Raw genomic sequence first — 22,473 nt, 5'->3', positions numbered from 1 at the left:
AATTAGAGTGATACTTCCGGCATGAAGTTTCCAGCCGGGGTGGTCTCACAGAAATATAACAAGATATTGCAGTCACACAAAAAAGTTCTGTATATGGACTATTTTTGCACGTAGAGTGGTGTCGCTCTATTGATGTGGTACCTCCATAGGTATTGTACCGTATCTAGCACTTCATCATACCGTACCTAAATATTTCAGGGCTGATGCCCAAAATTGTAACGGTCCAGTCTCTGTTGTTTTCTATGGACATCTCTCAATTTCCGAGCGAAGAACAAAAATGTTTCTTTTCCTTTTTTTCATTTTGTTTTCCAAAGTAGAACTCGGAAATCGAAGTTGCATTTTTCTCCATTTCTATATCTATGGGAAAGGGGAGACTTGTGCGGATGACGTACTGCGAGGGGGTGGAGAAGGAACGGGCGCGCGTGCGAGGTAGCTGACTCCTCGAGGAAGGAGGTGGGGCTGAGTCCGGCGCGTGGTGAGTTCGTTGGGAATGGTATTTGCCTCCTCTAGGCCGCACCTCTGCCCTTCTCCTTCTGAAGCTCCTTAAAGGGATAGAGGAGGTCCCCATCCCCTCCCCTAAAACCCCCTTCCCTAACTTTGGGCTGGGCTCTCATTTAGCCGTGCTTGGAGAAGAAAGCAGCAGAACATTAAAGGCGATAAAAATAAGTCCATAATAAGTCGGCCTTCCTAAACCTGATGTTTTCCAGATGTTGAACCGCCGGCTGTGCTGGCAGGGGCTGATGGGAACTGGAGTCCCACAACTTTTCAAGGCCCCCCCCCCCATTACTGTCTTGGTCTTTTCCTCTCCTTGGTGCATCAAATGACCCTATTATTGGAGACCACCAACATCTGGAGGTTGCTTAGGCTGCTTAATATGCCATAATTAGTTTGTTTAATCATTAAGGTGCTGCAAATCTGGGTTGTATCTAACAAATCAGGGTTGATAATTTTTCATAATGTGGCGCCCTCAAATCCTCTCATTTATGGATCTTCTCCATTTTGTGCCCCCTTGGCTCAATGCCCTGTGTGGGGAAACTGCCCGCACCGCCCTACATCTGGCACTGAGCTCATGGTCAGAGCAGACCCATTGAAATCAGTGCTGTTCAGTTAGGCAAGACTGATTTAATTCAATTGGTTTCAGTGGGTCTGCTTTTGAGTATGACCTAGTCAGATACAAGCCTTTTCTCTCTTTGCTTCAGCAGACTAACACAGGAGCTCCCAAATTGTAATCTAGGAACTGTTTGTGAAGAACAGCAGAAGCAACAGTATGTTTTATTATTTACTAAAAAACATGTAGCACCTACTACAGCATATTGCAGTTGCTACAACAGACAGAAAAATCATTAAGTGGTTTGCCAAGACACTCTGCAGTTTCAAGTGGCCTGTGGGGAAAGAAGCTTGGGAACCACTCAACCAACACACTTAGTTAAAAGATGCAGCAGGAGTTTCATTGATTCTTAAAGTTTGGAGAGGGCCTTGTAATCAATACAGTCAAACAAGAGATCTTCAGTATCCCCAACAGATTGCTTTCCACCCTCTACTTGAAGGCCTGCAGCAAGGTTGAAAAGCTATCCCAAATTGATTAGTTCCATTGTTGAACTGCACTTACTTTTTAGTTCCTTCTTATTTTTCTTGCCTTTGATCATCCTTTACCAATTTGTCTTTTTCCTTAAATAACATTGTATTCTAGATGTGCTTGACTAGTGCAGAATGAAGAGAAATAATTCAGAAGTGTTTTTGTCCCACTCTTTGGCCAAAAAAGGCCCTCAGAGTGGCTTACAAATAAATCTAAATCAGTGAACAGCCCTTGTCTGCAGGTTCCCCAAGAGACACGACAAAAAAGGAGAAAGGATTAGGGAGTACAACAAGCTCAGGTGCTATGTCTTACAGAGTGACCAAGTGAAAGGGAAAAATTATCACACATCCCAGTCTCCCACAGGGGCAGTAATTTCAAAGTGCTTGCCTAGCTGCCCATGAGGCTACTTGCAAGAAGGGGGAAGTGCTTTGGAAATACTTGCTTGGGTTGGGGCCTGACTGAGAACTAGGAAGAAAATGAAGCTTCCAGCTCATATATAAGTTCCCACTGTGAACTGCTTCATGGCTGAAGTAAGATATACATACTATTGTAGTTTGTCTTTGTCATTGTTTAACAATAATGCAATTTCCCCCGAAAATGTTTTCATTTCAGACAATCCAAGAAACATGACAGTGAACACAACATCACTCTCTTTCAGAAATAAGGCCATATTGGCACCTATGGTCAGAGTTGGGACCCTACCAACGCGACTTCTAGCTTTGGATTATGGTGCTGATATTGTATACTGTGAGGTAGGGTGGCTGAGTCAATGAGGCAAGAGAATATTTCTATTTTGCTCACGTTCCCAGTGGCTTGGCTTGCATGTTGTGTTAATTTTGTTTCGTTATGGTTAACTGCAAACAAGCGGTGTGTTGGTGGATGTTGCTCAAAACTTGGAGTTTTGCTCTTTCTTTTGTCTGGCTGTGCCACACCAGGGGCCACAAGCCTTTCCTCAAAGCTCCAGTGTTTTGTGGAAAGTCATGTGAAACTCTGCCAAACTCCTCTCCGCAATGCAGGAAAGTAGGAAGAGTGCATGAGCCCAAGGCTTGCAGTGGCTCCTTCCTTCTCATGCATGTAGCATTAAACCATGGTTTAGCATGGTGCATAAATGTAGCCTCTGGAGCAAATGCCCTACTCCTGGCTTAAGCAGCAAAAGGAAACTTCAACTCAGAACTTAACAGTGTTAAATGCTAACCAGGGTTTACATGTCTTTTTAAAATCTAAAGCACTTATACTTTGCCTTTTAGCCAAAAAGGCCCTCTTACAAAAATGAGTACTAAGATAGATTCTTCCCTCAGACCTGCAATCTAAACCCCATGACACACGAGGAAAAAGGAATGGGCAGGAAGAGGGAGAAGCAAAGTCAAGCAGAACTTCTTAAATGTGTTACAATTCTTATAACACAGTTATATAGTTCTGCTATGCAGATTTTAGCAGTCTAGAAAACTTGCTGATTTCAGTGGCAGTTCTGGCTGACTTGCTCTTTAAAAACAGCAGTCCCTCCCTAGAAGCAGTCCCCACCCCCAATCACTTCTAGGAGCAGAGTTGGTGACCATGTCCAGGCAGGAGGATGGGGCAGCTCCTGTGACATAGTTCTCCCTTCAGGCTGCTGACTTGATGGGAAACTCCTCATGGAGGGACTCGATGTATCAGTGGTGGTTCTGGCTGTATAGCCCTCCTCAGAAGCATTCTTCTTCCAAGGTCACAGTGTCCAAGCCAGGAGAAGTGAGCAAATACACATATTTTCCTTAACATAAATGTCTTGAAGCTGCTTAGTCCAACTAAAGTCCGCTGCTGAAAGTTATTTTTGGATTCTGGTAATAGGAACCTGAGTCGGTTTAAATCATGATTAAGTTGGGGTGCCTTCGTGTATATGAATCCACTTTTCCCTTTGTTTGATGCATTTTTATAACTTTTGCCCTTTTTCTTGAAGGAGCTGATTGACATAAAGATGCTGCAGTGTAAGAGAGTTGTAAATGGCAAGTATCTGCTTATATATTCAGTCACTTGAGGGACAAATAAGGTGAGGTTATAGGTTGGGTTTTCCAGTTTTCTTCTCTTGGGCTCTCCATCATCCCACGCCATTATATATACTTCCTGAGGCTGATGGGAATTATAGTTCAACAACATCTGGAGGGTCAGTGGTTCCCTGTACCTAGTTTAACTGAAGCATCCCTTAAATCAGTGTTTCTCAGAGCACTGGTAGAATAGTTTGTTGTCTACTGCTTGTATTTAATTTAGTAGAAAATCTTCACAGACTGCTAAATATTCCCCGTAATATTGGCTAATGGAATGCATTCTAGCACAGCCCCAGAATGAAGTCCTTCTGACCAAATGGTTGTGTAGATAATTGCGAACTTCTTCAACTATGAACTAAATAAATCTTGAAATAAAATAAATATAAGTATGCTATGTCTCTTCCAATTGCTGAAGATTCAGTTATAAGTTGCTGGGACTTCAACCTGTTCAGGATTGTTATTAGAGATAGGGGCACTCTGCACCGAAAAGCAGCATATAAATATTTGATATTTTGAGTTTGAAGTGTATTGTAATGGACCTGCTTCCTTTGGAAGAGTTTAACACTAATCTAACAATGACACACCCAATAAATTTAATTGGGAAAATGGAAAGCCTGCTAATCATCTTTATAATGCATGCTTTTAAAAAAAAAATCTGGCAGCAATTTTGTTTTACTTTCTCTTTTAAGAGCTTAGAACTGAAACACTTTGAGTGAAAAGGTGGATGCATGCTATTTATCTTTATGCTGTTCTGTTTCCCTTTTCTGTCCTGCAGAGGTGCTTGGAACAGTGGACTTCGTTGCTCCCAATGAAAGAGTTGTGTTCAGGACCTGTGAAAGGGAAAAGGACCATGTTGTCTTTCAAATGGTAGGAAGTAACTAGCCCTCAACATCCTGCTAACCAAATATGATCTGTGGTATTTGCATTTTTTAATGTACTGCTAAGGACAGTTCCAATGAGATCTCTTGTGATTTCACAGGTGTAGGAGAGTACATCGTTTTGTAAGGTTTGGATGAAATCATGGGTAATTCTTGTCTGCCATGTATTAATTATTTTATTCATTTATTTCATAAAATGGCAACACTGCTTGATTGTAAAAAACCCTCAAAGTGGTTCACAAAAAGGTAAAACCATTTTTGTCTATGTCTTTCTCTCTTTGCTGCTGTACTGTTCAGGGGACAGCAGATGCTGAGAGAGCCTTGGCTGTAGCCAAACTTGTGTAAGTATCTGTCAAATTGTACCTTTTTATAAAAACCTTTTTCATCCTTTGAGTGCCTGCTGGAAAATGGCTTGGCATGATCTCTACCAATTCACCCAGCCTTGCAAATAAATTGACAAAAATTACTACAGTGGTACCTCAGATTACATACGCTTCAGGTTACAGACTCCGTTAACCCAGAAATAGTGCTTCAGGTTAGGAACTTTGCTTCAGGAAGAGAACAGAAATCGGGCTCTGACAGGGCGGCGGCAACAGGAGACCCCATTAGCTAAAGTGGTGCTTTAGGTTAAGAACAGTTTCAGGTTAAAAACGGACCTCCGGAACAAATTAAGTACTTAACCCGAGTTACCACTGTATCTTGCTTGTTACTCTCTCACTTCATCCGTTTTTGTGTATCAGGAGTAAAGATAATACTCCACATGCCAGCATTTACACCTATACCAGGCAAAACAGTAGCTAATAAGAGCCTGTTTGTTTGTAACAGCCTAATGGTGTGTTTAGGTTATTGTGCAAAGTGTTGCTTCCTTATATTAAAAGTTTTATTTTAATACCCCCAAATGGGACCTTGTGACAAGGGTGAGGACCCATTTTCAGCCTGTGGGCTGTATTCCCTTCTGGACAGCCTCCCAGGGGCAAAAGTAGATGGGCCAGAAGCACAAGTGGCCAAAGCAATGGATGGGAACCTTACCTGTGTATAGTAAAGGTAAAAAGGTAAAGGACCCCTGGACGGTTAAGCCCAGTCAAAGGCGACTATGGGGTGTGGTGCTCATCTCGCTTCAGGCTGAGGGAACCGGCGTTTGTCTACAGGCAGCTTTCCAGGTCATGTGGCCAGCATGACTAAACCGCTACTGGTGCACAGAGGACCGTGACAAGTGCCAGGGAGCACGGAAACACCATTTACCTTCCCACCACAGCAGTACCTATTTATCTACTTGCACTGGTGCTTTTGAACTGCTGGGTTGGCAGAAGCTGGGACAGAGCAACAGGAGCTCATCCCATCATGCGAATTTGAACTGCAAAAGTTGAGAATTTCTTCACCCACCCATGTGCAACCAAAATGCATGATCACTGTTCAAGGACACCTCCCAGCAAGGCAAAAGCTCTCAAAGCATGTTTAGCAGGCTCGGAGGGGATTGGCTTTTTCACATAATGCCCCTTAAGCATCTCTCTTGAGTTCTCCAGCCCAGCTGAAAGCAATGTTCCACCTGGTCTGGAAGAAGAGAAGCACTGCCACCTAGTGACCGCCCAGTACTTCTCGGCAGTGTAAGAATGGCATCAACAGAAACACCAGTTCTTAACATTGTGTTCCCACCAGCTGCCAGTGCCTTGGTTAGCCACCCCACAGTTGAGAGATGAGCAATTGTTTGTATCTTACTGTTTTAATCTGTAGAAAGCCACCTTGGAGATCCATTGTTCAAAGGCAGTGTATAAATGTTTGGGGGTCCTTTGGTTTTAACATACACAATTTCTTTTGCTCTCTGGCATTTCAGAGAGAATGATGTTGCTGGCATTGATGTCAATATGGGATGCCCCAAAGAATATTCCACTAAGGTAGGTTGACTCTTGTCCAGCTGTATTTTTTTTCTTCTTTTAAAAAGAATGCATCTTGTGTTTATGCATGCAGTTCGACTTAATATCCATTTTAAGAAATAGGTTGTTGTAGTTGCAGGACATAGGGAAGCCTCTTGGTGCCAGCCCCACCTTCATACTTTACATTGAGACGGACTGTTGGTCCTTCTAGCCCAGGGGTTCAGGCATAGCTGAGAACAGTCCCAGCCTATCTGAGATGCTTTGAACTAAAGGAAAATTTGTGGTCCTCCATATATTGTTGGACTACAACTCCCATCATCCATGTTGGCTAGTGCTAATGGGAGTTGGAGTCCATCAGGTCTCTCATTCCTGAATTGAAGATTTCAGGGGTTGAGAAACATGTACATTGCTTTGTATCAGACTACTTGTTAATAGTTAGCATTGCAGAAAGTGTAATAATGATCCATGGGAGCAAACATGCTTTTTCTGCGTAATATGTGGCGATTTGAAATTTTCATGTGTGGGTGTGACTGTACTGCTTTATATTCTTTTGGATAAATGCCTTGTTGGTTCTGTGGTACTGAGATAATGAATGCCTTTTGTGTACGCCTTTTCCCAGGGAGGAATGGGAGCAGCACTCCTGTCTGATCCTGACAAGATAGAATCTGTAAGTAATTTCTGTATTCATTTTTATTTTGTCTTGCTTTTGGTTTTATGCTGTAACTCAACAAAGAATAAACTGCAAAATGTCCTGGGAATTGGACAGGTTGGCAAGGCAAAATGTCTGCTGTTGTATCACGAATGTTTTAAGACAAAGGATGGTTTGTAGTGCTATTTTGCTATCTCAACAGCTATAGTTTTTGGATTTTGGGGTGTTGTTCAGTGCAGGACCAAAGAACCAGCTTGTGCTTAGAATCCTTGATTTCTAAAGACTTCCAGAGCATATGGAATGTTATTGATTTTTTAAAAAAGCTATTAAAATATGTCAAGAATTAGAAGTCCTTGAAAGGAGGAAGTACACAAACAAGGTACTTGAACATTTCCAACCACCTGTGCATAGGACAAATGAGATTAAGAGAATGAACAAATAACAATGGGGTGCCAGAGTAACTGGTGTGCGCTGTTCGAAAGCTGATGAAAATACAAGCATACCACAACTTTTTAAAAAGAAATCTGCTCAGAAGGAACAGTTGGGAGTAGCATGAAGCAGTTGTTCTAGGGATTAGTTAAGTCAAACTTCCCAGCATGGTGCTCTCCAGTTGTTTTGGACTTCAAGTCTCCTGCAAGCATGGGAAATGGTTATGAATGATGGGAGCTGTATTTCATAACATCTGGATGACACCAGACTGGGGAAGGCAACTTTTGACCTCAAGCTGCAGATATGTTGTTTATTATGTTGTGTATTTTTGTGCTTTTATACTGTGTGATCCTCGGGTGAAGTCTGGTATATAAGTAAAACAAAACAAACAAACAAAACAAACGGTCTGAGCAGATAGTGAATTAGATTTAAGATGTTGTTCACTTTTTAAGGTACTTTTGCTCCTCCATGCTTCTTACTGAGAAAGGAAGTGAAGTGGGGAGGGATGGGAGCAGAGCAAGTGAGGAAATCTTAGTAGTACTAGCTAGGCATGTCAAGACTGAAGTCCTGCTTTCTTTTTTCTGAAACAGTCCTTTTTGTCTCTTTAGATTCTGACTACTCTTGTCAAAGGCATTTCTAAGCCAGTGACCTGCAAAATCAGAATCCTGCCGTCAGTAAGAACATCTTGTGGTTTTTGAAACATTGGATCTTGGGCAAATGCACAGTGCTTTGACCAGAAAGCACAGTAAATTATGATAATACAGTAATAGTTGTGTTTTATCAGAAATGAATAAAATAGCACTCCTGTCTAGGCAGCCTATGACAAACCAATGAAGCTTAAAAAGATGGAAATCATTAGCTTTTAAATTTAAGATGGCAGGCAATATATCTGTTGCAAAAGCCAGCTGAAAATAATTGCTCAAGCAAATGGTTTAATCATGCAGAATAGTGCCAAGTTGGAAGAAGCAACTCTTGTGAAATTTCCCCTTCTGTGAATAGGAAAATCAAATGTTGCATCCATGCACAATCTGTCTAGACCAGAAATAAAGACCCTATGGCCCTAAGCATTGTCCCTAGCCCTTTCTCATGCTGACAGGGGCTGATGGGAGTTGAAGTCCAGCAACATCCGGGGTGGGGGTGGGTGGGCGGTGCTGTCACTAGTTAAATTTGGTCTCAGCAATAAGACACGAACATTCATTTTGTGGGGTTCAGGCTGCTATTCTGCACACATTTACCGTATTTTTCGCTCTATTGGACACACCGGACCACAGGACGCACCTAGTTTTTAGAGGGGGAAATCAAGGGAAAAAATATTATTCCCCCCCCCCAGCCCCAAGAGCAAGGGACAGGCTGCGTGCAGCCTGTCCGCTTCTCCCAGAGCTTCTCGGGGCTGCGGGGGAAGCCCGGGTTCCCCCACCAGCCCCAAAGAGCAAAGAAGCCAAGACAGCGCACGGGATCCATAGCCGCGCAACCTCTCCAGCCAGGAGCTAAACCTCTCCAGCGCAGCTAAAGAAGAAGACAAGGCAGCGAGCGCGATCCATCCCGCTCACTGCCTTGGCTTCCTCTTTAGCCTTAAGCAGCATCTTTAGCCTTGCGCAACGGGATGGATCGTGCCTGCTGTCCACCGGGGCTGGACTAGATGACTCCTGGGGTTCCCTTCCAATCTTGCAATTCTATGACCTTGGAAGGTGTTGGGGGTCTCCACCACTGGAGGCTTTTAAGCAGCAGTTGGGGGACCATCTGCCTGGCGTTCTTTAGCTGTAATTCCTACATTGTGAGGGGGCTGGGCTAGATGACCCTCGGGTGACCCTCCCAACTCTATGCAGTCCTACACGTCTGCGGCAGGAGATCCACAGCCACTTCACACAATGCCCACTCCCAATTTTCATTGGAGAGACATGTGGCTTCAGTGTCTAGGTAGGTACACCCCTACCTGCCACTCTCCCCCCACCCCACTTAAGCCGAGGGAATTCCTGCCCAGAGAAGCTCCCAGGTGAGGCTTCTTCTTCTGTGCTATTTCCTTCTTTTGTGTTTTCTTTAATCTGTTTTTATTGTATACTAAAATAAAAGCTGCAAAGTTTCCTTTTTTATAATATCCCCCCCAAACTAAAACGTTAATCTAGATAAAAACACTGATCCAGAGGAAAAGAAGGGGGTGGAGAAAGGACGAAAAAAGAAAAAGAGGTAGAGATAGAGAGATATTTTAAAAGTTGGCTTCTTTAGCCTTGCTCAGCATCCCACGACTGGAGAAGCGCGCAAGGCTAAGGAGGAAGCCCGGGCAGCGAGGGGATGGATCGCGCTCGCTGCCTGGACTTCCTCTTTAGCCTTGCTCAGCCTCCCGCGGCTGGAGAGGCACGCAAGGCTAAAGAGGAAGCCCGGGCAGCAAGGGGATGGATCGCGCTCGCTGCCCGGGCTTCCTCTTTAGCCTTGCGCAGCCTCCCACGACTGGAGAGATTGCGCAAGGCTTTTCTAGAGGAGGGAGAAGGGACTGACTGACCGCGTCAGTCCCTTCTCCCTCCTGGGGAAAAGCCCGCAAGAGCTGCACGAAGCTTGTGTGTGGCTCTTGGGGGCTTTTCCTGCCTGCCTCCCCCCCTGCATTCGCTCCATAGGACGCACAGACTTTTCCCCTTAAAGACGGAAAAACTGCGTCCTATGGTGCGAAAAATACGGTACCTGGGAGTCAGACCTCCTAAACATAGGGAGATTTATTTCTGAGTAAATATGTATGGGATCGCTCTGTTAAAGTTGCTTGGTAATGAACCAGAGATAGACATAGCTCCTGCTGGCATAGAACGTACATGAAGAGGGGAAGCAGAACTGGAATGAACTGGCCTAGCCTCTCTGACATTAGGAATGTACAGCTCACTGCATGTAGACCCTGTCTTCACCCCTCAAAGTTGGGGTGTAATGTTTTGTTCACTGAGCCTGTGTGTGTAGGCTCTTAGCCAAACATGACATAAGGGTACAGACGTCAGGCAAGGCCTGCCCATTTCCCATCACTCATTGGGCATATACCCAGATCATCATATAGTTACGTACTGCCTGCATTGAAGGGAACTTGCAAACGGGTGGCAGTTTGTGACTTTTTCTCCATTTCCAGAAAGAAGAAACCATAAGTTTAGTGAAGAAGATAGAGCGGACTGGTGTTGCTGCTGTTGCAGTTCATGGAAGGTGAGTTAATTTTCCGTCTCTCTGGAGCAAAATAATTTCTGGTTAGCCCTTCTTGAATGTATTTCTGCGCCGCAAGGGCCTGGCTGGCTGGAATTACATCTGTGAGAAGAATGCTCTGCGCCAGTAATCTTTGATCTGCTTGTTTCCTTTCATTCTCTTCCTTGCAAAGGAAGAAAGAAGAGAGGCCTCAGCATCCTGTCCACTGTGATGTGATCAAAGCCATTTCTGAAGCAGTCTCTATGCCAGTAATAGCCAAGTAAGTGGGACTAGATCGCTACTTTTTGTTGTGAGATATCCCTATCTAGCAATGGGCAGTATGTTGAGAAAAAATAGAGATAGGAACTGAAAGATTCATTCATGATAAATGACATCACACTAGCACTCAGAGCAACGTGTACTTAGTCCTAAAATCAATTTTTTTAAAAAAATTGGTTCACTATATTGCTTTAGTGTGCACTCAAACTCCAAAATGCCCAGAAATTACAAATGTTAAGGACTTTGCATCATTTAGGTGAGCTTGACAAAGGATGTTATCCTATCCTGTGGTTAATTGCAGCTTCAGCAGTACCTTGGAGCTGGGTGCCTGTCAGGGGCAGAGTGGTGGACCCAAGTCCCAGATTTGTCTGTTGGCTTAAAAGTTAAAATTCTCAGGATTCCCCAAACCACATTCTGTGCTGGTGCATATCCACAATCGTGCAGGTTCCTGATGTCAGTCCTTTTATTTTGGCTGAAGTGTTTATGCTTGCTTTAGAGCTGATTATTATTATTATTATTATTATTATTATTATTATTATTATATTTCGACCCTCGCTATGAATAAGAAGCTTTGCACAATTGTTTTGACTGCTTTGATGATAAACTTCCTTTAATCCTTCTGGCTGCAACAATAGCACCAGGTTTGAGTACCTTCCAGGCCTTTCCTGGATAAGCATGATCTCATAAAATAGTGGGGCGCATTGTTAACCAAATGAGTCTAATTAGAACAGTGCCATTCTTGGCTTGCAAGGATTGTAGCATAGGGAAATATTCATTTTAAGCTTTGTGGGGTTAATTGGAATTAAACTACATTGCTGTAACTTGGTGTTTTTTAAAAAAATTAAATTCTAATACTGAGTTTGTTAATACTGATAGAAGTAATGCTGTTCTTATTTCAGTGGAGGCTCTCATGACTTCATAAAAGAATATTCTGACATAAAGGTCTTCCAGCAAGTAACAGCAGCATCTTCAGTCATGGTTGCTCGTGCTGCCATGTGGAACCCCTCTGTCTTCAGGAAGGAAGGTCCATGGCCCTTAAAGGATGTCATGCAGGAATATATCAAATATGTACGGTTTCTTGATTTCTGTTCTAAAATATCTACATCCACAGTTGCTTCTGAATACCAGTTGCTGGAAACAATAAGGAGAGATAGAGTCCTGCTTGTGGAATTCCCATGGTCACTGTGAGAACAGGAAGCACCTTAAATTCAGCCTGGAAATGAATAGGCAGCCAATGAAGATCTTTCAGGATCATTGTTACCTGAACCCTAAGGGCAGCCCCATAGAGAGTGCATTGCAATAATCAAACTTAAGGTTACCAGAGCACGAGTCACTGTAGCCACACTCTATCCAGGAATGATTGTAACTGGCAAACCAGTCAAAGCGGGGAAGATACTCCAGGGCACTGAAACAAACGAGCTCTAGTGCCAAACTTGAATCTGCTCTTTCAAGGGAAGTGCAGACCCTATCCAGAACATGCTGTCTACCCAATTTCCAGATTCAAGAGCTACTCCACAACAGCACTTCCATCTTAACGAGTTTCATCAAGCCCCCCCCCCTTTTTTTTAGATAAATAGGCCCTCCAGATAGTAGGATTTTAGCCAATTTTAGCCAACATAGGGATATAAAGAAACAAGATGGGATGGCCTGGACTAGAACAGGACTGGGAGGCCTCCCTCCAACCCCAAGAGCCATTGATCCACAAATAATAATAATAATATGTTAGGGGACACTTCACACAAGGGAAAATGAGGGATAGTTTTGAGAAAGGTGAAAGTGTAAATAAAGGCAAAAGCATCCCTTCTCAGTCTACTATAATAGATTTATATTTAGATACACTTACTACGAGCTGGATGAAATTCAGTAAGTGGCTGAAGGAGGCTCACAGGCTGTAGGTTCACTAGCTGATTACAACCTGCTTTTTCTTCTACCATGTTGTTTCTTGTATTGCTCTCATCAGGCAGTGAGATATGATAACCACTACACCAACACCAAGTACTGCTTGTGCCAGATGTTAAGGGAGCAATTAGAAAACGCGCAAGGGAAGAAGCTACATGCAGCACAATCCATGCAGGAAATCTGGTAGGAGTATTTCCTTTTGAACCAAAGTAAATAGCCCTTGGTAAAGCGACCACTGTACTGTGCCTGAGGAAGAGGGCCTGGAAGGGGATGAGTTTTAAAATGTAAATGCATTTGAAGTGTGTTATTAAGGTTGCTGTTTTAAAATTTCAGTTAAAGTACCATACGAGGATCTTGAATTTTAAAAAGTAGTTTAGGACTACTTCCTAGTAGTCAATAGTTTATTGCATCTAGTAGAGAATTGCCATCACAGACAAGTCTTTGAGGTCAGAGCAGCATGTTCAGTGACAGATTGCATTCACTGCCAAGTGGCAGAGTGAGGGGGATAAAGAGGTGGGTAGGAGAGGATGCTTAGCTTGGTCTACTGCTTTCCTCCTGCAATACCTGCTTCCCAGTCACTGGGTTTCCAGGCACATAGTTGCTGCAGCAGGGTGGGGTGTGAAGATTGCAGGGCAAAATGGCAGTCAGGTTAAACATCTTCCTCTTCTTCTTGGCAGCTGTTCAGGAGAGATCTTGGCTCAGATGTAAAAAATGTAGCTCCAGCATGATCATTCAGGACAAAGGAACAAAATCTTTTTGGAAATCATCTCCCCACAGCAGCTTTCCATGTTTCCAATGTAATCCTGCAGTTCTAAAGAAACCTATGCACACACTTTATACACAGCCGTGCAACAAATTTTGTGGCATAGACTGCCCAAGACATTTCTTAAGAAGTTATGAAATGGGAAAATAGTAATACTGTCCCTGCTAGCTTTGACACCTGATGCATTCTTTAAAACTTCTCTGCAATTAGAGGGTATATTTCTAGTATTAATTTGAATGTATTGTGGCTTTGTTTTTCATTAGTGAAGCTTTTGAGATGAGCAGTTTTTACCAAGAAACTTCCACTCTTTTGGAAGCCAAAAAAGCATCTTTAGAAGCTAACAACCAAGATGAAGAAGACCACAGTGAAGATTCTGATGTCATAAAAATGGCTGTCAAATTTGATAAGTAAGAAAAATTTGATTTGATTGTTCTGTTTCTTTCAGTACAGGGCTATCCCAATGTCTTCTGTTCTCCATTGAAAAAACCTGCAAACACCCCACTCTTCCCCTGCCTTTAGTTGTGATGTTTTGTGGTCACTTCCAGTTTCAACACAATTGAACATATATCAGACGCACCTAAAATGGTCACTGTCTGCAGTGAGAGTCCCAATTTTTGTATTTAAAGAAGCCCTGATGGTGACACAGATATGCTTGGAAGTGTGTGGGAAATGCTTGCTAAAATTTCAGAAGGCAGAGAGGAACCAATTTTCATTGATTGCAGGCAAGGGGCAAGTTCCTTTGGTGCCCCCACAATACTCTTTAATTTTGATTATGACTAGGAAAAGTGAGAATTAATTATGCAGAATAAAATAAATGAGGGTATGCAACCACGGTCTACTCAGAGTAGACCCAACAAAATGATTGAAACTAAGTTAATCATTGATCATTAATTTCATTGGGTCTCCTCTGAGTAGATGTAACACTCAATACAATCCATGGAACATATACTCGGTTTCCATAATTTACTCAGGTTGTAGAATTTGGATTTTATTGGCTCGGAATTTGGATTGCCTGGATGCAGAGCTTAATTTTTATTTTTAGCTCAGGCACCACATAGCCATGTCAGTTACCCAGAAGAGTTTGTTCCTGCAGTCCCTTTTTTGCATTGTGCCTGCTTCAGTCATCCTTTTGCCATCCAAAGACTTAACACAGTTACTCTCCTGGGATGATTAATAATTATGTTTTTGCTTTTCTCCTCAGACGAGAATATCCCCCACAGATCACACCCAAAATGTGTCTCTTGGAATGGTGTAGGAAAGAAAAGCACCCTCAGCCTATTTATGAAACTGTGAGTCTCTGCGTTCTGCAACAAGTACTCTTTTGAAAGACACAGTGTAATCCTATACATGTCTACAGTGGTACCTCTAGTTACGAACTTAGAATCATAGAATCATAGAGTTGGAATAGACCACAAGGGCCATCGAGTCCAACCCCCTGCCAAGCAGGAAACACCATCAGAGCACTCCTGACATATGGTTGTCAAGCCTCTGCTTAAAGACCTCCAAAGAAGGAGACTCCACCACACTCCTTGGCAGCAAATTCCACTGTCGAACAGCTCTTACTGTCAGGAAGTTCTTCCTAATGTTTAGGTGGAATCTTCTTTCTTGTAGTTTGGATCCATTGCTCCGTGTCCGCTTCTCTGGAGCAGCAGAAAACAACCTTTCTCCCTCCTCTATGTGACATCCTTTTATATATTTGAACATGGCTATCATATCACCCCTTAACCTCCTCTTCTCCAGGCTAAACATGCCCAGCTCCCTTAGCCATTCCTCATAAGGCATCGTTTCCAGGCCTTTGACCATTTTGGTTGCCCTCCTCTGGACATGTTCCAGTTTGTCAGTGTCCTTCTTGAACTGTGGTGCCCAGAACTAGACACAGTACTCCAGGTGAGGTCTGACCAGAGCAGAATACAGTGGCACTATTACTTCCCTTGATCTAGATGCTATACTCCTATTGATGCAGCCCAGAATTGCATTGGCTTTTTTAGCTGCCGCGTCACACTGTTGGCTCATGTCAAGTTTGGGATCAACCAAGACTCCTAGATCCTTTTCACATGTACTGCTCTCAAGCCAGATGTCACCCATCTTGTATTTGTGTCTCTCATTTTTTTTGCCCAAGTGCAATACTTTACATTTCTCCCTGTTAAAGTTCATCTTGTTTGTTTTGGCCCAGTTCTCTAATCTGTCAAGGTCGTTTTGAAGTGTGATCCTGTCCTCTGGGGTGTTAGCCACCCCACCCCACCCAGTTTGGTGTCATCTGCAAATTTGATCAGGATGCCCTTGAGTCCATCATCCAAGTCGTTGATAAAGATGTTGAATAAGACCAGGCCCAAGACAGAACCCTGTGGCACCCCACTAGTCACTCTTCTCCAGGATGAAGAGGAGCCATTGATGAGCACCCTTTGGGTTCGGTCAGTCAGCCAGTTACAAATCCACTGAGTGGTAGCATAGTCAAGACTGCATTTTACCAGCTTCTTTACAAGAATATCATGGGGCACCTTGTCAAATGCCTTGCTGAAATCAAGGTAGGCTACATCCACTGCGTTCCCTTCATCTACCAGGCTTGTAATTCTGTCAAAAAGCGAGATCAGGTTAGTCTGACATGACTTATTTTTCAGAAATCCATGCTGACTATTGGTGATCACAGCATTCCTTTCTAGGTGCTCACAGACTGTTTGCTTAATGATCTGCTCCAGAATCTTCCCTGGTATTGATGTCAGACTGACTGGGCGATAATTATTTGGCTCCTCTCTTTTCCCTTTTTTGAAAATAGGGACAACATTTGCCCTCCTCCAGTCTGCCGGGACTTCGCCTGTTCTCCAGGAATTCTCAAAGATGACTGCCAGTGGTTCTGAGATCACATCTGCCAGTTCTTTTAATACTTTTGGATGCAGTTCATCTGGTCCTGGAGACTTGAATACATCTAAACTAGCCAAGTATTCTTGTACTATCTCCTTAGTTATTCTGGGCTGTGTTTCCTCTGCTGAATCATTTGCTCCAAATTCTTCAGGTCGGGCATTGTTTTCTTTACCGGAGAAGACTGAGGCAAAGAAGGCATAGAGGAGTTCAGCCCTTTCTGTGTCCCCTGTTTGCATTTCACCATCTTCTCCTCTGAGTGACCCCACTGTTTCTTTGTTCTTCCTTTTGCTACGAACATACCCATAAAAGCCTTTTTTGTTGCTTTTAACCTCTCTAGCAAGCCTGAGTTCATTCTGTGCTTTAGCTTTTCTGACTTTGTGTCTACATGTGCTGGCTATTTGAATTCCTCTTTGGTGGTTTCCACCCTTTTCCATTTTTTGTACACATCCTTTTTTAATCTTAACTCAGTTAAAAGTTCTTTAGATAGCCACCCTGGCTTCTTTAGGCACCTTCCGTGTTTCCGTCTCATTGGTATTGCCTGACGTTGTGCTTTTACTATCTCCCTCTTAACAAACTCCCAGCCATCATGAATTCCCTTTCCTTTTAGTATTACTGTCCATGGGATCTCACCCAGCACTTCCCTAAGTTTTATGAAGTCGGCTTTCTTAAAGTCAAGAAATTGAGTCCTATTATGCTTGGCTGCTCCTTTCCGCTGTATAGTAAACTTCAGAAGAGCATGATCACTCGCGCCTAATGATCCTTCCACTTCTACTCCACTAACCAGGTCATCAACATTGGTTAGGACCAGATCTAAAATGGCTGTTCCTCTTGTTGCTTCTCCCACTTTCTGGACAATGAAGTTGTCTGCAAGGCCAGTGAGGAATCTATTTGACCTTATGCTCTTGGCTGAGTTTGACATCCAACAAATATCCGGGTAATTGAAGTCCCCCATTACTACTGTCTCCCTTCCTTTTGCATGCTTGGCCATCTGTTCCAGGAAGGCATCATCTATGTCCTCCGTTTGGCTTGGGGATCTATAGTAAACTCCCACAATGAGGTCTCTGTTATTCTTCTCTTCCTTAATTTTGACCCAAATGCTCTCACTTTGGCTTTGAGGTTCTAAATCTTGGATCTCTTCACAGGTATACACATCCCTGACATATAACGCCACTCCTCCTTTCTTGTCTGGTCTGTTTCTCTGAAATAGATTGTATCCCTCTATTATTACATTCCAATCATGGGACTTATCCCACCAGGTTTCAGTGGTGCCTATTATGTCATATTTAGTTTGCTGTACCAAGAGCTCAAGCTCATCTTGTTTATTTCCCATGCTTTGTGCATTAGTGTACAGACACTGAAGTCCATTAATCATTCCCCCGTGTCTCTTATTTAAGGATTTTTTCCTCCCACCACTAGGTCTGCGTGCTGTTTGCTCCATTTGGTCTATGACATTTGGATGATCATCTTCATCAATTGATAGACTCCTACCTTCAGGAGCACTGTCTCCCTCCCCCACATTAGTCAGTTTAAAGCCCTCCTGATGAGGTTTCTGAGATTTTTGGCAAAAACATTCCTCCCAACCGTTGTGAGGTGCAGCCCATCGCTTGCCAGAAGTCCATCTTCAAGAAACTGCAGTCCGTGATCTAAGAATCCAAACCGTTCCTGTTTACACCATTTGCGAAGCCAGCTGTTCACTTCCACTATTTTTCCCTCTCTCCCTGGGCCAGGGAACTTAATTCGCTCCAGACATCCGTTCTTAACCTGAAACTGTTCTTAACTAGAGGTGTGCTTTTGCTAATGGGGCCTCCTCTTGCTGCCGCTGCACCAGCGGCACACGATTTCTCTTCTCATCCTGGGGCAAAGTTCTCAACTCGAGGTAACTCTTCCAGGTTAGCGGAGTTTGTAACCTGAAGCATTTGTAACCTGAGGCGCTTGTAACTTGAGGTACTACTGAACTGAGAAAAAAGTCCAATTGAGTTTGATGGGATTTGCTACCAGGAAAATGGGCTGATTCACACACAAACATATAAATCAGCTTTCCAGGTAGTATGCAGCGTGATTGAAAGCCATGCTGCATTTGTACAAAATGGTCTCATGTTTTATTTCTATGTGGCAGTTTTGTCTGTAAATGAATATGCCACATGTGTTTAGTTTCTGAACACTTATTGAGTCTCAGATGAATGTGTGAGCTACCTGCAAAGTATAATTACAGAGATAATGTTGAGCAGGATTTAAGATTTATCTGTGGTGGCTGTTGGGCACATACAAGTTATTATCATTTGAAGTTGCAATAATTGCATTTGAAGTTGTGACATAGAAGCTTCCCAGAATCGAAATACCTCCAGCCAGATATGATTTCAGCCATCTTTGATGCCACCCTCTGGCATTTATTGTAGGGGTATGTGAAACCTTCCACACTATTTTTTTGCAAAAAAAATGCATTGCCAGAAGTTATCTTACATGTCTGGAGCACTTTTTCTTCAAAGATGGGCAGCTTTTACAAGGGTGGTATTTTCTGGGGGTTTTTTGCTCATTTCTTAGTATTAGTGCACATAGTTCCACATGTCAAATATAAAACTGTTCCTTCTAAGGGGAGAAGTGACTTTCTCATCTGGTTCCTCTGTGAAAACCCCAACGAACTGTTTTCTGCTTTTGTATTTACTGGATCATACATCCACCCTGCATCTTTGAAACAGGCTGTAGAGCTAGTTCTGCTGGGCCTATTATCTGGGCTAAGCAACTTTACTCTTCAGGTGACAGCTAGTTCATTTTTAAAATCCCATGTTCATAGAAAACTACCATGTCAGGGAGTAGACTGGGCTAGAACTCTTCTGCCTGACACCTAGATTTCTATGAGAACATTCAGTCGGATGAGTTCCAATCTGCAAGGGGAAGTGGTACAGGCCAAACACAGGTTTACTTCTTGGTGGTGACATTTGCCCCAACATCAGGTTAAAATATCCTAGCTGCTTGGTGGGCAGGATCTGATGTTTTATGTTGAAGTACCACAGCAATACACCTATTAAATAAGTTACGTGTATTCAAAGAGAGCTGTGCTGTTGCTTCCATTTACAATTTCACAGTTGCAATTCCATCAACCTGCCACCTGAGGGCTGCCCGTACCACTTTCCCAAGAGGATATATGACCCTGTAGCCAGAGCCAGCTCACATCTCACAGGTGTCTTTTTCATTTTATGAAGACAACATGAAATTATCCTTTGATGTTTTGCCTTGTTTTAGGTTGAAAGACCACTAGATAGACTCTTCTGTTCTATCGTCACAGTAGCAGAACAAAAGTACAGATCAACTTTATGGTAAGTCTTTTTGGAGGGTAGGTTTATTAACCCCAAATGAGAGCTGGAAGGTCAGAGGGAACAACATATAATTGTTCATTAGTTTGCATAACCTGTAAATGCAGAAGTGATGCTGGTGTGTAGGCATAGCGATTTCAAATGAAAAAATTCCTTCCAGTAGCACCTTAAAGACCAACTAAATTAGTTCTTGGTATGAGTTTTCGTGTGCATGCACACTTCTTCAGATACACTGAAACAGAAGTTGCCAGATCCTTCTATATAGTGAGAAGGTGGGGAGGGGTATTACTCAGAAGGGTGGTGGGAATGGGAGATTGGCAGATAGCTGAGATGAGCCTGTTGACGACTCTTAACGACTGTAATAGGTCTTACAGGAAAAGGCAAGGGGTGAGAAGGTGAGAAATGGCTTAGTCATGTATAATGGGATAAGAATCCGATTTCAAATGTTTAAAGAACTTCACATGCATTAGACTGGTTTAGATGTAGCACACTAAACTACCATTTTGCTTTGCCAGAATGAACTGCAGCAAGCCTTGGGCTTGTTCCGTCCCCTCTGTTACAGCTGTGATGATTTCAGAAGCTTTTGATTAATTACAGCTTGCTGTGTTGTCCAAACCCAGGCAGACTGTGGTTAATTGGAATGTAGGAACCTGCTGTAAATCAAGTCAGACCATCAGTTGATCTAGCTCAGTGTTGCCTACACTGACTGACAGCAACTCTCTGGGGTGTCAATCAGGAGTCTCTTCCAGCCCTACCTTGAGAATTCATCATAGGACATGCAAGTGTCACAGCTTGGGTTGGGCAGCATGTACGTTTCTAATTTGTTCTCTTCCTACCTTACGTTTTGTTCTTTCTTACAGGGAAAAGTCAAAGAAGTTAGCAGAACAAGCTGCAGCTATTGCCTGTTTACGAACCCTTGGCCTCCCAGAAGGGAAATGGAATGAAGAGGCAAACCATTTGGTTAACAAACGCAAGAGGCAAGACCAGGAACACTTGAACAATGGAGAGCACGGAAATGACCTTGTAGCCGAGGCTGCTTGCAAAAAAACTCATTTTCTTCCAGGCACTTCTAACCCCAGTGTTTCTTAAGTGTCGCGATGGCGTGAAAACAGCCATTCTACAACTATGCAGCTTGCCCCACTTGCCCTCTATTTCTTCTGGATGCAGTCCGCTGGAACAGACAACTCTGGATTTTGAATTGCAATGTGTATGATATCATTGGCTTCTTTCTGCTCTTCCTTTGATGCCTTTGTAGCTTGCAGTTTCATTGAGAAAAGAAGATTGGCTCTGCATTGAATTCTCTTTTCCAGTAAATGGGGGGAAAGTTAATGTGTGTGTTTAAATAGTCCTGCAGTTTTCCGGTTTGAAATGATCTTCCTACACAGCAGTCTTCAGTCAGTTAGCCAGCTGGTTCTCTCTTTGGGAAGAGCTCAGTGACACAAAGGAGCTCAAGGGCAGTAACCCCAGTGTCACAGATATATTGAATCTATTTAATATTTGATGTTTGGTTGCAGGCTGGTGAGAATCTTAATACAGATTTGTAGCTATGGAGGGAAGGTGGCTAGGGTGGAAGCGGATTTTGCTATACATCTTTTCCATACCTTTTACAGCAGCAGAAGCCAACATGGTGGACCTTGGATGTTGTTGAACTACAGTTCCCATCAGCCCCTTCCAACATGGACAGTGGTTGTGAATGATGGGAGTTGTGGTCATATATGTGGAGGGCAACACATTGGCAACCCTTTTTACAGAATGTATCTTTTTAAGCTATATGAAATTCTGAATTCCAGTTCAAAAAAAGTGTACATCTTGTTATTTGTCTGTCTTCTGTAAGTATCAATTAAAAAGATGACCCCCTGTCTCCTAAAAGTGGTTTTACGTTAAGTGCTTTCTTATGTTTTGATTATATTCCGAGCCTAAGTGAGATGAGGGGGACAAAAGTAATTATCTGAACCCATTATATTTAGATGATCTCCTTACCTTTTTAGAATAGTCGAGACTATTTGTATACTAGCAACATTTCCTTCATTATCAAAAAACAAAACTTAGGCTTGAGCTGATTCAGTCCCAGATTTTTCCCACAAATTTCTGTGGGGCAAAACAAATGGAATGCGGTTTTGAGACACGGTTAGGAGCTGGGAATGGGGAAATGGTATGTTGCAGAGAAATCATGAGGGCGAATGAATGTTGGGCCACCGAGTGTCTCAAGGATGGGTGGCCGATTTTGCCCCACCGTAAAGCTGTCCTCGAACGCAATTGTGATCCCCAGCAACTGGCATTCAAGTAGGGAGAGTGTTCTTGCACTCCAAGTCCTGCTTGTGGGCTTGATGGCCGCTGTGAAAATAAGATGCTAGACTAGATGAGCTATTGGCTTGATCCAGCAGCCAGACTCTTGTTCTGTAATGCTTTCATTTCTGCCATACAAATGAAGGGCATCCATTCGCTTACACAGGAGAAAGTAAAGCATGGTGCTTGGGGACCTTACTGGGTCTTTACTGGTGATTCCCAAAAGAAGGTTCCTGCCCCCCCCCCCGCACTCCTGTCTCTGATGATATCTCATTTATTTGGTTGCAATAACTGTGGGAGCTACTTAGAACTGAGAGAGACTTCCTTCAATATTTTCTGTTCTGTTTTTATCTCTTCTGTTACATCTCTTCTGTACCTTGTAAAAAAAGATTTCTGCCAACCAAATGCAAGGGGGGTTGTACTCTATGTAAACAGCAGAGGGCAGTGTGGTCCATAGCTCATGGTCCAGCTGTGTGCAACTGTAGTGCTGACCTTACCGCCTTGGTAA

At 43.1% G+C, this 22,473-nt stretch overlaps 1 protein-coding gene across 8 annotated transcripts; it reads left to right on the top strand.

The window, feature by feature from the left end:
- Positions 1 to 10: 10 nt before the first annotated feature.
- DUS2 (dihydrouridine synthase 2) lies at positions 11 to 21,548 on the top strand. Of its 8 annotated transcripts, none has more exons than XM_081200844.1 (17): positions 454 to 475; positions 1,203 to 1,265; positions 2,189 to 2,328; positions 3,510 to 3,555; positions 4,370 to 4,461; positions 4,770 to 4,813; positions 6,304 to 6,364; positions 6,963 to 7,010; positions 8,030 to 8,095; positions 10,522 to 10,592; positions 10,762 to 10,848; positions 11,747 to 11,915; positions 12,808 to 12,929; positions 13,773 to 13,916; positions 14,711 to 14,798; positions 19,609 to 19,682; positions 20,540 to 21,548. In XM_081200844.1, exons 3-17 carry the CDS (start codon positions 2,203 to 2,205, stop codon positions 20,766 to 20,768), a joined length of 1,467 nt encoding a protein of 488 aa, XP_081056970.1. In that variant the 5' UTR covers positions 454 to 475; positions 1,203 to 1,265; positions 2,189 to 2,202; the 3' UTR covers positions 20,769 to 21,548. The 8 variants fall into 8 exon arrangements, with proteins under 8 accessions (XP_081056974.1, XP_081056969.1, XP_081056970.1 ...); XM_081200845.1 differs by lacking the exon at positions 454 to 475 and adding an exon at positions 483 to 855; XM_081200848.1 differs by lacking the exons at positions 454 to 475; positions 1,203 to 1,265 and adding an exon at positions 11 to 149.
- Positions 21,549 to 22,473: the final 925 nt, after the last annotated feature.

The sequence above is a fragment of the Podarcis bocagei genome (genome assembly GCF_964188305.1).
Source record: "Podarcis bocagei genome assembly, chromosome: 7".
Classification (NCBI taxonomy): Eukaryota; Metazoa; Chordata; class Lepidosauria; order Squamata; family Lacertidae; genus Podarcis; species Podarcis bocagei.
Note: the sequence above shows the minus strand (reverse complement) of the source record. Positions and strands in the feature narration are given on the sequence as shown.